Source organism: Vidua chalybeata, chromosome 3 (assembly GCF_026979565.1).
Source record: "Vidua chalybeata isolate OUT-0048 chromosome 3, bVidCha1 merged haplotype, whole genome shotgun sequence".
In the NCBI taxonomy this organism is placed as follows: domain Eukaryota; kingdom Metazoa; phylum Chordata; class Aves; order Passeriformes; family Viduidae; genus Vidua; species Vidua chalybeata.
The window spans coordinates 73841435-73856445 of NC_071532.1; the positions used below are offsets into that span (position 1 = coordinate 73841435).

At 37.1% G+C, this 15011-nt stretch overlaps 1 protein-coding gene across 10 annotated transcripts in view; it reads right to left on the reverse strand.

Annotated features, from left to right (window-relative positions):
* Window positions 1–8621: 8621 nt before the first annotated feature.
* LOC128786510 (uncharacterized) overlaps window positions 8622–15011 on the reverse strand; it is a 196060-nt gene continuing 189670 nt past the window's right edge. For all 10 annotated transcript variants that reach the window (XM_053939804.1, XM_053939803.1, XM_053939808.1 and 7 more), the window contains one exon: window positions 8622–8921. In XM_053939804.1, coding sequence (XP_053795779.1) covers window positions 8651–8921 — 271 coding nt within the window. In that variant the 3' untranslated portion in view covers window positions 8622–8650. The remainder of the gene's footprint in view (window positions 8922–15011) is intronic.

The following is a 15011-nucleotide window of genomic DNA, read 5'->3' on the forward strand; positions in this document are numbered from 1 at the left end:
TCTGATTTTTGGAAGTCAAAGACAAGTAAATAGAAAATGAGGCCCACATTTATCACAGTAAGGACAATTAGTCATCAGAACAGCAGAAAACACTGCCAAAATGATGTCAAGATCAGTCACTTTTCTGAAAGGACAGCCTTTTCTTTGCAGTTACTGAATGGAAGACAGGATGTCCTACAGCCTCTGCTAACTAGGAGGTCTGACAAGACAATCCAACAGCCCCTTCTGGCCTTAAAAATCTTCAAATCCATGAAACCCAGGAACACTTTCTGCTGGAACACATTTGCTACAACTGCTGTGATTCACCTTCCTTGCTACTCTCTGGGGCTCCCTGCCAAAGAGAAGAAAATAAGGTTTTAAGCCCAGAAGGATTTTTACAGTAATACAAGATATTGATTCCTGAGCTGTTTTCAGCAGCAGCTTGTTTTTCTGTCCAGGTTCCTTAGAGTCCCAGTGTGTCCAGCAGGTTAATGCTGAGTAACTGTAAGATGCTAGGAAAACCTGACATACACTTTACTATACAGAGTTATATTATCCAGAGACAGCAAGAATGGCATTGGCATTGATTCAAGCCAGTGTTTGTGTTTATGAAAGTCTGGTTGTATACTGAAATTCCTGGGATAGCTTACAGTTGCAGCACCCATTCTGTGCTAATTTAGGTTAGTTAGGGTTGTGAACCCTCAAAAGGCCACAAAATTAATGGAAGACAGAAAAATCTTGGGAAGCAGTACAAGCACAATAAGCCACTTATCAATAAATGCAACAGGCTGCAACCTTACTGCTTAGAAAACAGAGCAAATCTCAGCTCTGTCATTTTGATAGAAAATGCTGTGCTCTGTTCTTCTTTCCTTGGGCCTGAGTAAAAATTCAAGACAGGATAGAAGAATTGATTCTTCTCACTGCTTCAAGATACCTCTTGGTGTTTTAGGGAACAAACTGATGCCCAGGAATAACATAGCTCTTTGCATCAATGAGTGTTCTATCACCTATTAGCAATGAGAGCCTCAAAATGCTTTTAGACAGTTTTAAAATCACTTGCAGGAATTTTTGCCTGATTTTTTATTTCTTTTGAGTGCAGGTAAAGGTTCCATTAAAATAAAAATTTCCTGAGCATTAGGAAACAGACATCCACAGTTACTCAGAGCTGTGTAATTTAGTCCAGAGTCTCTGCAGGTGTGGCCAATACAAGACTGGTTAAAGATGACATTACTTCTAAACAAACCATGGCTCTGATGCATCTTTGTTACAATGTGAGTAATTTCCAAACTGGGCAGTTCTCAGCTGATACTGTTGATCTGTGCTTTTCCCCTGGAAAGACTATGCAACTGTTGTCATACAGGTTTTCCTAGAGCTGTAACCATTCAACAGAACTCCAGAAGTTGATCGTCTAAGAGAAAACCACTGTATGCATTACAAGACCAAACAAAGACTGTAGAGGCTGGTCTGTACCTGTTCTTGCCTTGCTGTATGGTTGAAATAGCAATGAAAAAAAAAATTGAATTTTCCATTTTGCATATTTTAGAAAAGTCTGTACTATGAATCTTTAATGTTCTATTAAGTTACAGCCTTTAAACAGTCAACATGGAAAGCTGAGGGAGGGGAGATCTGTATTTGTTATGCAAAAGGAACAAGGCTGATACATGTTCCCTGACATGATGGCACAGTCTTTTTAATTTCCTTAACTCTCTGAGATGTCTGACCACCACTTGCTCACATGTCCAGGGTAAACATGCACCAGGCTTAGGCTTAGAAAGGAGTTTCCTTTCTGGTGAATTCAGCAGCACTTCAGAACAAGTCTGGAGGCTTTTTTCTGCAGAAAGGGCCACAGAGCATAGCCAGGATCACCTGGGCAAGTCTTTCCTAATCCATTTCCACTCACAACACAGTCCTCAGGTTCTGCTAGAATCCTGATCTCTCCTCCTCTTGCTAGAGGAAACAACTGTTGTGTCCCTTGACAAATTAACCTAACCAACGTCCCTGGGCACAGGATAATGTTTTACTGGTACAACAGATGCAGCTTGTGGTTTAGAGGATATCTGATGAGATAACTTGAAGGTCCTCTGAAGCTATGCAACTTGTTGGCATTTAAAAATCATAGATGTACTAACAAACATCTGTTACGCTACACATCATAACATTTATTGTAACATACCGCACAATATGCTGCACCGTGTTAGTGATAATAATAACTATGATAATTACACATACAAAAAGGGATGTGCAACTCAAAAGCATTAAGTAGAACCAAAATATAAATCTCTCTGACAGAGTTCTCATTTATAATGTAAAACCTTACATGAAAGAAAAACACAAACAGCACAAGACATCTGAATTGCAGCTCCGATTGAGATCCAAACAAACTAAAGTTAGGTGTAAGGGCAATGTGTACCCAGGGACATAAATAAATAAAAGGAAGCAAGAAAATAGCCTCTTTTTACATCCAGACAGTCCAGAGAATAATAATGTGCTAGTTTTTCAAATCCAAGTACCTATTGAAGATTGTAATGATTTCAGTCTAAAAAGCCATGCTGGAAAGCCTCTTCAGAGATTGCAAGCTCCCACTGTGCAGAAACATTGTGTCACTGCACACGGGTGTAATGGAGACAGACAAAAGAAGTAGTTCAAGGAAAGACGTGGGGAAGCACTGGATGATGTACTTTCTCAGAAAACCTAGTTACAGTTTTATCAGTGACAAAAAAAAAAAAAAAAAAAAAAAAAAAAAAGGGGGAGAGGGATGGGGATGCAGGTTGGAGGGAAACATGGTTGAGTAATTTCTCGCCCTAAACTGAAAAATGCTGCCTCAAAACTGATTACACTGCAAGCAGAGAAGCTTAAGGTATCCTTTTGTTTTGCTAGAAGTGGTACCAACAATTTGCCATGACAAAGACCGCAACGTGGTTTTCCACACATTCTACAGTGACCTACCCTTCCAAACTGATCTCTGCAGTCTTCTCTGCTGACCTTTCCATAAAAAAAAAAAAAAAGTAAATTGAGAAGCTCTGTGTGTTAATTATCCTTAAATTTGTGTGCTTGCAGCTTGTTTTACTTCATGTATTTAACTTTCTTTTAAAAAATCAGCATAGTTTTTTTACACAAACAAAAGGCACACTAATTAAATGAAATACCTCAGACAACTTTAGTTTATACAAAGATTAAATCCTGGATTATCATTTAAAGATGCTGAATATCATAAAGCATCAATAGTAATTACATTTTATTTACTTTCAAGGGTTGATCCTCTCTAATATTTATGAGGTATAGAAAAATATTGTACTTTTAGGAAATTAAGTTTTCAGAAATACATTATCTAGGTTTCTTGTTTTTTCTTAATCAATTCTCACAATAAATCAATTTGACTTCATAGTTTTAAATAAAAATGCTGAGAAAAATCATGACATTTTTATTAGAGGTCAAGAGGACCAGAATATATTTTTATAAGCCTTTTTTAATATAAAAATATTAAAGAGAAAGAACCTATTTAACATTTTGAGTTTAAATGAATCCATACATGTAAGAGTTGCAGAACAGCACTGACAGAAAGAGGAGTGAAAGGGGAAACTCAGGATCCCTCTGTTGTTGTAGGAAGACATTCTTCATTTTGATAAATACAAGTGTCAAAATTGATATCTAGGCAATTGTCAGACACCTGAGAAAAATACACTAAGAGGCTTCTTTCCACACTGGATAAAGTTGTTCCAACTCTGAACCTTTACTGCTCTGAGTACAGTCGAGGTCTTTGTGTTTCTTGACACTTTTCAGTCAATACTTTTCCTGAGTAAAATCTTAAAGAAATTGAGATATATTTATAAAAATAGCCACTCAGAAGTTCCCAAGGAAGGCAGCCAGGTTATTGCCAATATCTGGATTCCTAAGCCTAGAACACACATTTTGCTCTTGGCAAGTGGCAGTGCCAAGCCCTGACAGAGAGGAAACTTCTGGGCATCTACCCGTCCCACAGGCAGTGGCTGGGATGGAGGATGCAGGACAATCTCTCTAAGCATCTCAGCTGCTGAAGCAGGAAAAGAAACAGCAGTAATTCTGACTTGGAGACATTTATGGAACATTGAAAGGAGAGGAAATTCCTTCAAAGACCAACTTTTGCAGCCCTTTTTTACAGTGGATTACTTCATTTCAAGGTTGTGGCACATATTAAAGCAATGATATTAGATCCAGATTACATGCAAAATACCACTACTAAAGAGGTTAGAAATTTGAAATAGAACAAGAAAAACAGAAGAAATTATACTGTGCAAACAAATGTGCAGTCATACTTTGTCAGTAATGCACATATGCAAAACCCTTCAGGTGCAGAAATCTTCCTTTTCAAAACCATGCTAGAATTGAAAGCTCTCTGGTGATTCATAGCTTTCACTTACTCATCTGATGTTTGTGCCACACAGGAAGAGAGCCCAACCTTTCACTTTTGCCCTTAAGTACCTTAGCTAAATCCCAGCTGGGTGAATTGATAACCATATTTATCAGTACTCATGAGATCAGATGTCTCTAACCTATATTTCCTGCTGACCATAGGTTCTAATCATCACTATGAAATTTGGACCATAGTTTTAATCCTAATAACATTAGTAAATCTCTGATATACACCCTGGAAACCATTCCAGCAATGTGTGTTTTATGTCATTTTCTCAGGATTCAAAAATAAATAAAAATATGAGGAAAGCAGAAAGTAAAAACAGGAAAAAAATTGCAGGATGTTGCTGCCACTGATGTCTATGGCAACTGGCAGAAATCCCATGCATTTTAATGGGAGTAAGATTTTCAATTTTTAGTACTTGTGCCCTACATATCTTTCGCCTTCAGCTCTTCTCAACTGCATTGACTACATGATGTTCTGAAAAATGAACCTCCAAAATGCAGTTTAGGCCTGTTGGAAAGGTTTATTCAGGGTTTGTTTTTTTTTTTTTTTCTTTAACTTATGCTCAAATTTCAAACATGGGCATAAGGATTATATTTTTATTTTACTACATAAGGGGAGTGAGCAAGTCTTGACGCTGACAGAACACTTTATGTAATATTTAGCAACAAAGAAGGAAACTCTGTCAGCCCAGAATTCACAGGAGCACCAGTTGGCTAAATTCATGGCACGGTGTGGGAAAATTACCTCAATACTGTCTACTTTTGCTGATTTTTCCTTATGCTGACACTTCTGATGCCCTGAAAGTTGCTGTGCTCACATCCTCTGCTGCTGGTGTCAAAGAACACTCTCAGTCTTCACATGCCAAGATGAGGAAAACCTATTGCAATGCCCAAAAGACTTAACTCCTGTCAAATATATTCATTTAACACAAGCACTCTGGTCTATGACTCTGAAATCTTAAAGTGATGGCATGAAGCAGGAAGGAAGGGAAAAAAAAGCAGTAGCTTTTAAAAGAAAATTTTCAGTTAATGGATAGAGCCACTCCAGTTCATTGTAAAAGAAAAAGACAAAAAGTATTGGCCACAAAGACAGAACTGGATTTTCAGTTTAGTGATGTACACAAAGGATTGTACACAATCCTACTGAAAAATAGTAACTTACTCACATGAATAGTAACTGCCTCACATGAAAAACAACCTACTTGATCATACACTTGAAGATGCATACAGTCTTTCTTGTGTCCAGACTTGAAGACTACTTTCATCACTTGGGTCAGTTTTCGACATTGGTGTAGATTTAGTATTGTTAAATGTTGTATTAAAAAAAAAAATTAAAATTGTTCAGCTATTTGTGTGCAGTATTATTTTTTTTTCTATTCTTGCCAAGACTATAGAAGCTAAGTGCCTGATGAAATTCCTTCATCCTGTGCTACAGATTCCCTAGGCTAAGCAACAATCCCTCTCTACTACTTTGTCCTCTCCATTTCATTAAGTTTACACACATGGGGATAAAACACTTTCAAAACAGGGCCAATAGCAAGCCTTTCACATCATGCTCCCGGCCCTGTGAGGTTATGAGAATATGTTCCTACACATGTAAAAATTCCCACTGGTGTTAGCATCCCCTCATGTTCCACAGAACAGAACAGAGTAGCTTGCCTTGGAAGGGACCCGTAAAGATCATAGAATCCAACCCCTTGCTCCTCACAGGACTACCAAAAACTAACTCAGAAGCCCATGCAGGCCATTTGTTTGATTTATCACATCCACAAGCTGGGTTGGGTTTTGGTTTCATGGCTGTTAGGTCCCTGCCCTCCTTCTTTCATCATACTGCCACCCAAATTTACTTCATTGTTTCATAAACACAAACAAATGAACAGAAATTTAATAACCTCAAAGAAGACTCAAACAATGTGTTGAGGCTACCTGAAAAAAAATATCAACATCTGCAAGGCAGATGAAATAATCTATCTGTGCAGCCCAAGAAGTGTCATATGAAAGTTTGCACATTCCTCTGAGCCCTTATGTTGGAAAGTGGATCAGCTGGAGTCAAATGTAAATCATCAGTCCTGTGAGGAAAGCCCGAAGGAACTGAACCTGTTTAACCTTAAACTAAAGAAAATGGAAGGAGGCATTTGAACAATGACTGCAGTGTAGAAGATAATTATATATTTGCTTAAGCCATTCTGGGAAAAAAAAAAAAAAAAAAAAAAAAGAATAGACCGAAGTTTCTGATTTTAATAAAGCTCTGGACAAGTTTCCCTGTGCAACAGTGAAATTTCACCCACTGATGGTCTTCCAGAGCAGGCAGGACAGACTTGAATGATACAGGTGTATATTGATCATGCAGTGGGACCATCAAATTTGTGATTACATACACAAATGCAAAAAAACCACTTTCATCCTTTTTATTTTTTAATCATTTATTCTTGAGAAGCAACTCAGAAAAGTTTTCAGTGGTCAAGAGGGACTGCAGGAGCTGTTTGCCTCTCTCACGTTCCTTCCCCTTTTGCCTTCTCACTCATTTTCATAAATTTTATTTTCATAACTTATTCCAGAAAGGAAAAAAATTATTTTCCTTTGCAAAGCACCCTAAGGTTCAAGTAAAGTAAAAGCTGGGTCTGAATGACCCTTACTTTCACATGACTACACTTAATAACTAGGATTTTTGTAAAACACCTACATTTTCAGACATTTGCCCATACATGTAGATATTGAAAATTCTGATTTTTTTTCACCCACTTCATTCTCAGAACTGTGCAATGAAGTAGCTGGTAGCAAATGGAACTTTCTGGGGATTGCCATTCACACAAGGATACACTCACAGCTTTTGTGTTTGCTTGGAGACTACCAGCACTTTCTATACAGCCAGAGAAGCAATTTTATAAACAACGGAAGCATTTCTACTGAAAAAAAAGATTTCTGAAAACACAACACATACTTTTTACTAATCCTAACAATAATGATAAACCTGCAGGAACTTTTGAAACAAGAACATAAGAAGATACAATGAGACATCTAAGAAGAAAAGAAGAGAAAATTAATAAAGAGATATTCAAAATGTATTATTGGAAGCAGGTAATTTTGTGAGTTCTCCAAGACTAAAGATTTGAGATTTGATTCAATCACAAGTGATCTGTAGAGCTGCTGTTAAATTTCCTATTCTTGCTCACCTCAAAAACTAAGATTTGCTTTAATAGTGATTGAAGATACACAGAGAAAAAACAATAATTCTGAGGGATTATGCTGCTGGCTTTAGCCCTTCCTGCATTTCACCTGGGAAACACTAACAAGTGCTGCATTTCTTTAATATCTAATCTCTGCACACAAAACCTGCTCATGTAATTTTAAATGTAGGATATGACCATGATCTTGTTTTAGTAAGGGACTGTTTGACACTTCAAAACATTCTTTTCTTAATCACAATATTGTACCTCATACTGAGGTTTGGTTTTCTTCAGATAGTCTTTATAATCAATACAGCAAAGGGACTCAGCACAGCAGAGGGAATGCAACATTTCCTGACATTACCTATTTATCTAGCACAAAACTGGAAAGATTTTGAAGGCAATGAAAACAATTCAGAGAGAGCAAGGTCTGTCCACTAGTTCTGCCCTGGCTATATGTGTTGATTCCTTAATTCACCACGAATCTCAATCTCCTCATCCTATTTCTGTGTGCGGTGTTGGATTTGAGCTGCTCTTTACTGTGTTGGGATTCTTTTTTCTCTTCTTGTTGTATTTTTTCTGAATACTGACGCATTTTTTGAAATACTAAAAAGAGCATACAAACATGCAACTAAACCCAAAAAATCAAGCATGGCACAGTAGGAGAAGAAAGCTTCTGGGGAGAGAAAGCAAAACTGTGTGACAGATGTAAAAGTCTCAATGGATGAATGGTACTACTACAAATAAGTAGCAGGCAGCCAGAGGGAATCAAATAATGATTATAGAAGAAAAATGAGGGTTAAAAAATGGGGTAAAAAACCTTCAGCACTGGCAGAAAATTCAAGAGTAGCAATGTATAATATTTGTATGAGGGAGGTTTAATTATATGCTTTCCACAAACAGGGAAAGCAGTAAAGACAAAGAAACCAGACAGCTGACAAGCATGTCAGTGTGGACAGTAAAAAGCTCAACGTGTCCTTGGAGAGGAAGGAATGTACTCCAGGATTCTGGCATGCCCCCAAACCTGAACAGATTACTTTCTGACGATCAATACCTGTAACCACCAGAGGCCTGTTGGAGTGTTTAAAAAAAAATAGAAAAAATCAGCTTCAAAGAGACCTGGTCCCAAGCTCACATTTTATTTTTGCCACTGGGTGCTGAAGTAAGAGCTTTGGACAAGGCTCATTTTTCATCTCTTTATAGGTGTGCAGATTGAATATGAAGTGTCGCGGCATGTTCTCAGGGCTTCGCTCCGTCGGTTTCCTGTCCCAGAGAGGAGCACTCTCAGGATGACACTTGTCCCCATTGACCAAAGCTGGTATCAGATCTTTCACAACAGCCTGGTTAATGTCTCCTTTAACATCCATGACTCTTATCCACCTATAAAGGAAGAAAATAAAATCCTTATTGTTTTCTTAATTTAAGTCTCGTTTCCTTTGGAGAGAGATAGAAAAACCAAGAAGGTTCCTCATTTTGTTTGAAATGTCACTGATCAACAGTTATATCCAAATACAGCTTAGCTATTTTAGTAAAGTACAGTGGGCTCTTTTTCACATATTATAGTATACCTGAATAGAAATGAAATCTCAGATTTTTCCCAATAATATAATTTAATCACAAGCACATGCTGAAAAAAATGCATTTAGACATTACTATGAGTAGGAAGCAATAATTCATACATGTTTCTGGAGTCACAGAGTGTTCCATATCGTTTGATGTCTCCAATTACAATTCCATCTTTTCCTCTCACAATTAGCTTAATTTTCTTTTGTTTTTCCCCCATTCATTTTTCAAATACTGCAAGGCAGTGCATATTTTCCAGAAAGAACTGATGCAATCTGTTTTTTTTGTCCATCTACCTTCGTTGCTGTAAGTGACTGATCAGAATAAGGGAAAACAGAAAAGAACAGAAAATCTAAGCAGCTTTTTAAGGAAACAGGAAAAAAAAAAAAAAAGGAAAAAAAGGAAAAAAGAAAGAAAAAAGGAGTGTATTATTAATAGCAGACTCCAGGATGATGGATGAAAAGAACAACAATATCCTTTAATCATAAAGCACTAACATTCCAGCAGTGCTGGTAAGTGACTGGAGCAGTGAAACCATTTGAGACTTAAACAGATGGATTAGGAAAGGTTCCACTGTGGGTTCCTGGACAGATTTCAAAACAGCAGCCTGGTTAACTAATGCACAAAAAGCAAGTGATTCTTCCAATCAATAAGCTTTTATGTAAGCATATTTGAGTTATAATATTTAAACACAGCAGACAAGTGGGGAATCAGAAATTCCTCATGCTGGGCTAGCAAAGCAATAAGTTTTACTTGAGTCTGGAGATCTCTTTTTCCCAGCAAATTGCAAAGGGATTTTATAGCTAATGTTGTCACCACGTGTTTGTCAATACATTAACAGCTCCTGATGGTTTTGTGAAAATGATGGTGAGTTCAAGTCCAAAAGGTGTTTTTTTTTTACAAATATTTTTAAAATAATCCTTTAGGGAGAACTTAACTAGATTTTCATTGAATGAAGGAAACTACACATAAAATGAAACATTGACTAGCTTTCCTAGTGAGCACCCTTTCCACAAATAATTGGAGAGGGAGTACAATCAAAAGCGCAGGTTATAGGGGCTGATTCCCTTCAGCATGATAACATTTATCCTAGGTAAGAAACAGAAATGGAAAATGGTAATGGTTTTAGATGGATATTTTTGCACATTTTTATTTCATAATATCTTTTACAGGAGGTTATAATTTTGAAGGAATTACTGGCAATGACTACTATGTCTCTTTCTCTTAAGTGCCCAGTTGCAGATAGAAGTATGATACTTTAGAAAGATCTTTATATAAAAGGATGGTATTTATTATTATTATTATCATTATTATTATTATTATTATTATTATTATATCTAATAATTTTCATTGTTCCACATATAGAAACAAGCACCACAAGGGGAAATTTCAGGCACAAAGGAAAATTTCAGGCTTTTGTATGATGCTTGGAGTTCTAGGCCATGTTCTCTAGTATTCTGTTTATACCATAATCAAGAGACATGCAAATTTATACAGTTCACCAATACAGGCTTCCCCTTCCCAGCTGAGATCTGGCTACAACATATTTGATCTTAAATTCACTTATTCAGACAGGAATTTTGCTTATTTTGCATCATGTCATGTCCTTTAGGGAACACGCTGATAGTGCTTCCTAAAGACTAACTTTTTAGCATTTTGAGTTTTCACATTTTGGAATATCTAGTAGATTTTCAGAAGAACTCTTTTTGAGACTCTTCATGGCTATCACTTGTAAAAGTGATACACTCTTGTAAAAGAGAACACTATGGATGTAGACACTGATCATGAGCCCCAACGGAGTTTCAAAACCCCTCCCGCCCCACATCAATATTTGACCAAGGAAGAAAGAACTTCCCAATTTTTCAAGACACTTCTGAATCAAATGTCTCATTTAGTTACAAATGCATCCTGCATTTTGCCAGCATACAAATTAGTCATTGCATGCAGAATATTTGTCACTGGCTTCTTGCCTGCTAGAAACCAGGTGGTAAGTGCACATTTTGATGTCTCAAGGACTTTGCTCTGGCCTGAAGTATCAGACTGCTGTGGTGCTAGGACTTTTTCCATCAAGGAGTTTGGACTCCATGACCTATGGGGTTGCTGGCTTTCCTGGCTCCCCTTTAAATTGCCAGCCAAGACCTCTGCTTAGTACATGTGTAGGTCTGAATATATGTATGTATTTGCCTCGAGGTTTACAATACAAATGCTCTTCATAAATTGAAAAAGAATACTGGGGGGAAAAGTGCCTACAGCCCCAAAGCAATAAGTTTATTTGTCTGCACTATTAAAATAGTATCTTTCAGTCCCCAGCGTATGACCCTCACAGGATTAAATGGCATTCATTGTCAGACAGTAACTAAATAGTTGACAGAAGCTTGTAGTAAACTTGTAGTATACAGTAAAATGCTCTGAAGATAGCAAAGAGTTCCTTCCAATTTTCTGAATGGGGTCTTCCTCTTTCTGAGACTAAAACCCTCTTTTTCCTTCTCAGTGTACATACCAATTGTAAGTTTCTTTTCCTCTTTACTAGTCTGAATTTCAGTCTGAAGTGGAGGAGGAGGAAGAGCATTATAAGAAGTCCTGCTCTTGCCTTTCCTCTGGGCCAGTTTGTCTCTAACTCAATCCCCATCAGCACACGCTGTGTGTAGTGTTTGGAGCAATGGCAGCATAAATTCTCTCTGCTTTTTCTAGTTATTCAAATTCTGTGACATTTTGTGATGATCTGAGGGCATGTTTACAAGCAGTAAAAATATACTGGTGTCATGAATAGACTAGAACCCAGATGCTATGATTCAACTTCAGCTGCCAATTACTGCTATTTTGAATACAAACAAATCTGAAAGTAAAAACATCAAATTAAGGATATTAAATATGTTAAGCAGATTTTGAAGTATTACCCTATTTCTACTTTAAAGGGAACTACAAATTCCAGAAAAGGAATAGAGTTTTTGTCTACAATTAAAACAGTAAATAGTATTATATTCTGTGTAGCTCTTAGGAGTTCGGTCCCCCACCGTTATCTGTGGGATGCTTCACACTGCCACAGTAGGGCAGTTCAACATTTCAACCTCTTACTGTAAAAATTAACCTGTTTTTTCTAATACATTTTGAACTCTGTTCACAGAAGCCCACATTGCATGAAATTCACAGGCCCCCACAGAGATAAAATAATTCTCCTTTTTGGTGCACTGCTGAGGAATGCTAAAAATAGTTTAGCATACCAGGAAAAAAAAACCCTCCTTTGGGGACTGCAGAGTCTTTGCCTCACTGGAAAGGAAACAAATAGATAAGTACATATGTGTACAATTGCATCCAATTTCTGTATACTACACCAAGTAGTTAGTCTACATTCTGGAGATTCCTGAATCTCCCACCTATCTAATTATTATACTTCTGTTTTCCAAATGTAAAAGAACACTGCATTAATCTAAATTGCTGAATAACTAATAGCTGCTGTTGCTTCCATTTACTGTGAAAACATCTTAAATGTTAACACATGTAAGAAGCATACAATTTTGTTTAATATATAGATATATGTGCACATAGCTAAATGAAGATGCACATATAAGCATATATGTGTGTAAAATTTTTTGCTGTGAAAAAAAGAAATCCTCGTTGTCTTCTATACCTTGTTTGACTTCAGTTTTATTTGCGTCACGGGCATAATGCTTACATAGAGACATCGAGCCTGAGTCACAAGGAGGACAAAGGTTTTTCATTAAAACCTCGCTGATTAGCCCCAAAAATGACACTGGTGACCTTGGAGACAGCACTAGTTTTCTTCACTAGAAGCATGGAAGATTTGAAACTGTTAAAGTCCTGATGTGCATATATATACACAGATCTGAACACTTTGATCCGCTCTACTCTCTTCCGAGTTATTTTTTGGACTATTTTTGAGGAAGATGTATCAGCAGTAAGACCAGTTATAGTACATTTCATCTTGAAATGTTCCTATATACGACAATATACATGAAAGGCATTGAATCACACTTCTCTAAAGAGCACTACAAACTTACTGGAAGTTGAATAAAGGACGTGTAAGCTCATTACTGGCTGTGGTGAATTTCTTTTGGGATGCTGTGTGTTTTAACAGCCCTTTATTCCTGTCTATACGCCTCTCTGAGAGGAAACAGTTTTATTAGATGTTGTGGCAGCCTTCAGATTATATTCACACAAACAAACAAGCTATTACTTGGTGCCAAAACATTTGTATGGGTACTGAACAATCATCATTAAAGCAGTCAATATTAAGCATTCAGAAATGGTTAAAACTCCAAGGCATTTAGGTAGATATAGGTTTTTCATTGTCTAAAAAATAAAAGAGCTTTTAAAACTGGTTTTCATCAATCTACACATTTTTTTTTCCTTTTTAATCAAAGTATTCTGCTTATACATAAGATACCATGAACTCATCCTTAAAAAAAAGGGATATGTGAAAGTGGAAATGTTAAACTGTCCTTTAACCATTGATTTTAAATATTACCCCGAATTAAGAATATAGATAAATGAAAACCCCTGTTAGATATTACATCTATATGTAGCACACTTTTTAACATTCACTATACATGAGCGTAATCATGTTTTTATTCATGCAAATGTTCTTGTAGGAAGCACCTGTAGTGAACATGGTGTTGTAATGAGATATGTAGGTCATATCATAGAGAATGACTGTAAAATTTAGCCACTTGATGCACTTGCAGGTGTGAAACATCTCAAAGGCTCTGTTCTGATTAAATGAATTTCAAATTCTGTGACAAGAATTAACATGCCCTGTGCAGGACTGGGTGCTGAACACGCAAAGATATTTATAAATTCCTCTTGATGCTCTTAATATTAGGGTAATCAGTTTGCTCTTTCCTTTCCATTTGTAATATTTATTTCATGCAGTACAAGAGATTGCCATTTCAAACTATCTCTGTTTCCTTGGCTTAAGGAAAAAAAAATAAACCTAAGGGTTTTTTTTTAAAAACCTAAGTTTTTTTTTTTAGTACAACTGTCCCCTAGTCACTGTCATCACTGTTACCGCTGAGGTAATCATGAGGCTGAGGACAACACAAGGCCAAGGACAGAATTTTGCATACTCTTTGTATAAGGTTCTGCTTTAAATAGCATTTTTCTTTTTTTTTTTTAATTTTCACACCAAAGTCAACTTTGACTCAGAGGATAGGTTTCAATATCATGCCTGCCTCTGTCACCAACAGACCAGTGGCCAACAGAGGGCCATGCTACTCATGGCCTCTGCCTTCCATCCTCCAGGACTTACCAACCCTTCATCTCCTTGCAGACCAACCACTTGGACCCAGAGCAAGTCTACTGCATTTGTCAGAAGATGCCTTCACTCTCTCTCAGCGCTCCACTTTTCTATGTCTTAATCTGGTTCCTATAAAGAGTCTAGGGTTACTCAAGTCTGAATGACATTCCTAATCCACCAGTAGTTAGAGCTGAACCATGGCTCAAGGCTTTCCTTATCCCATAGTCTAGAAATGAAGCTTGGTATCTCTCTCAGAAGAGCCCAGGCTTTATCTGGGCCATCAAGTCAGCCACAAAACCACGGGAGTTAATTGCAAGCATTAAACTGAGAAGGATTCCGAATCAAGCCATGACCGCTATTAGCAACTGAGTACTGGGGTAAATGTGGATAATAATTTTTTACTATACATAATGATTGTCTTAAATTTGCACATTAGGCAAATCCTCAGACAGTGCATGGGGTCACCAGAAATCATGCTCTAAGGTTCAGCAGTTGCACAAATACACAGAGAGCTTAACGTGAACCAGAGAAATGAAACCTGTCCAAGATCCTAAAAGCTCCCAAACCGACATGCAGCTTTAATGTGAGCAACTGTAAGATGATTTATTTTTTTTCAGATCAAATACACAAAGTTCTGGATGTAATTCTGTTAA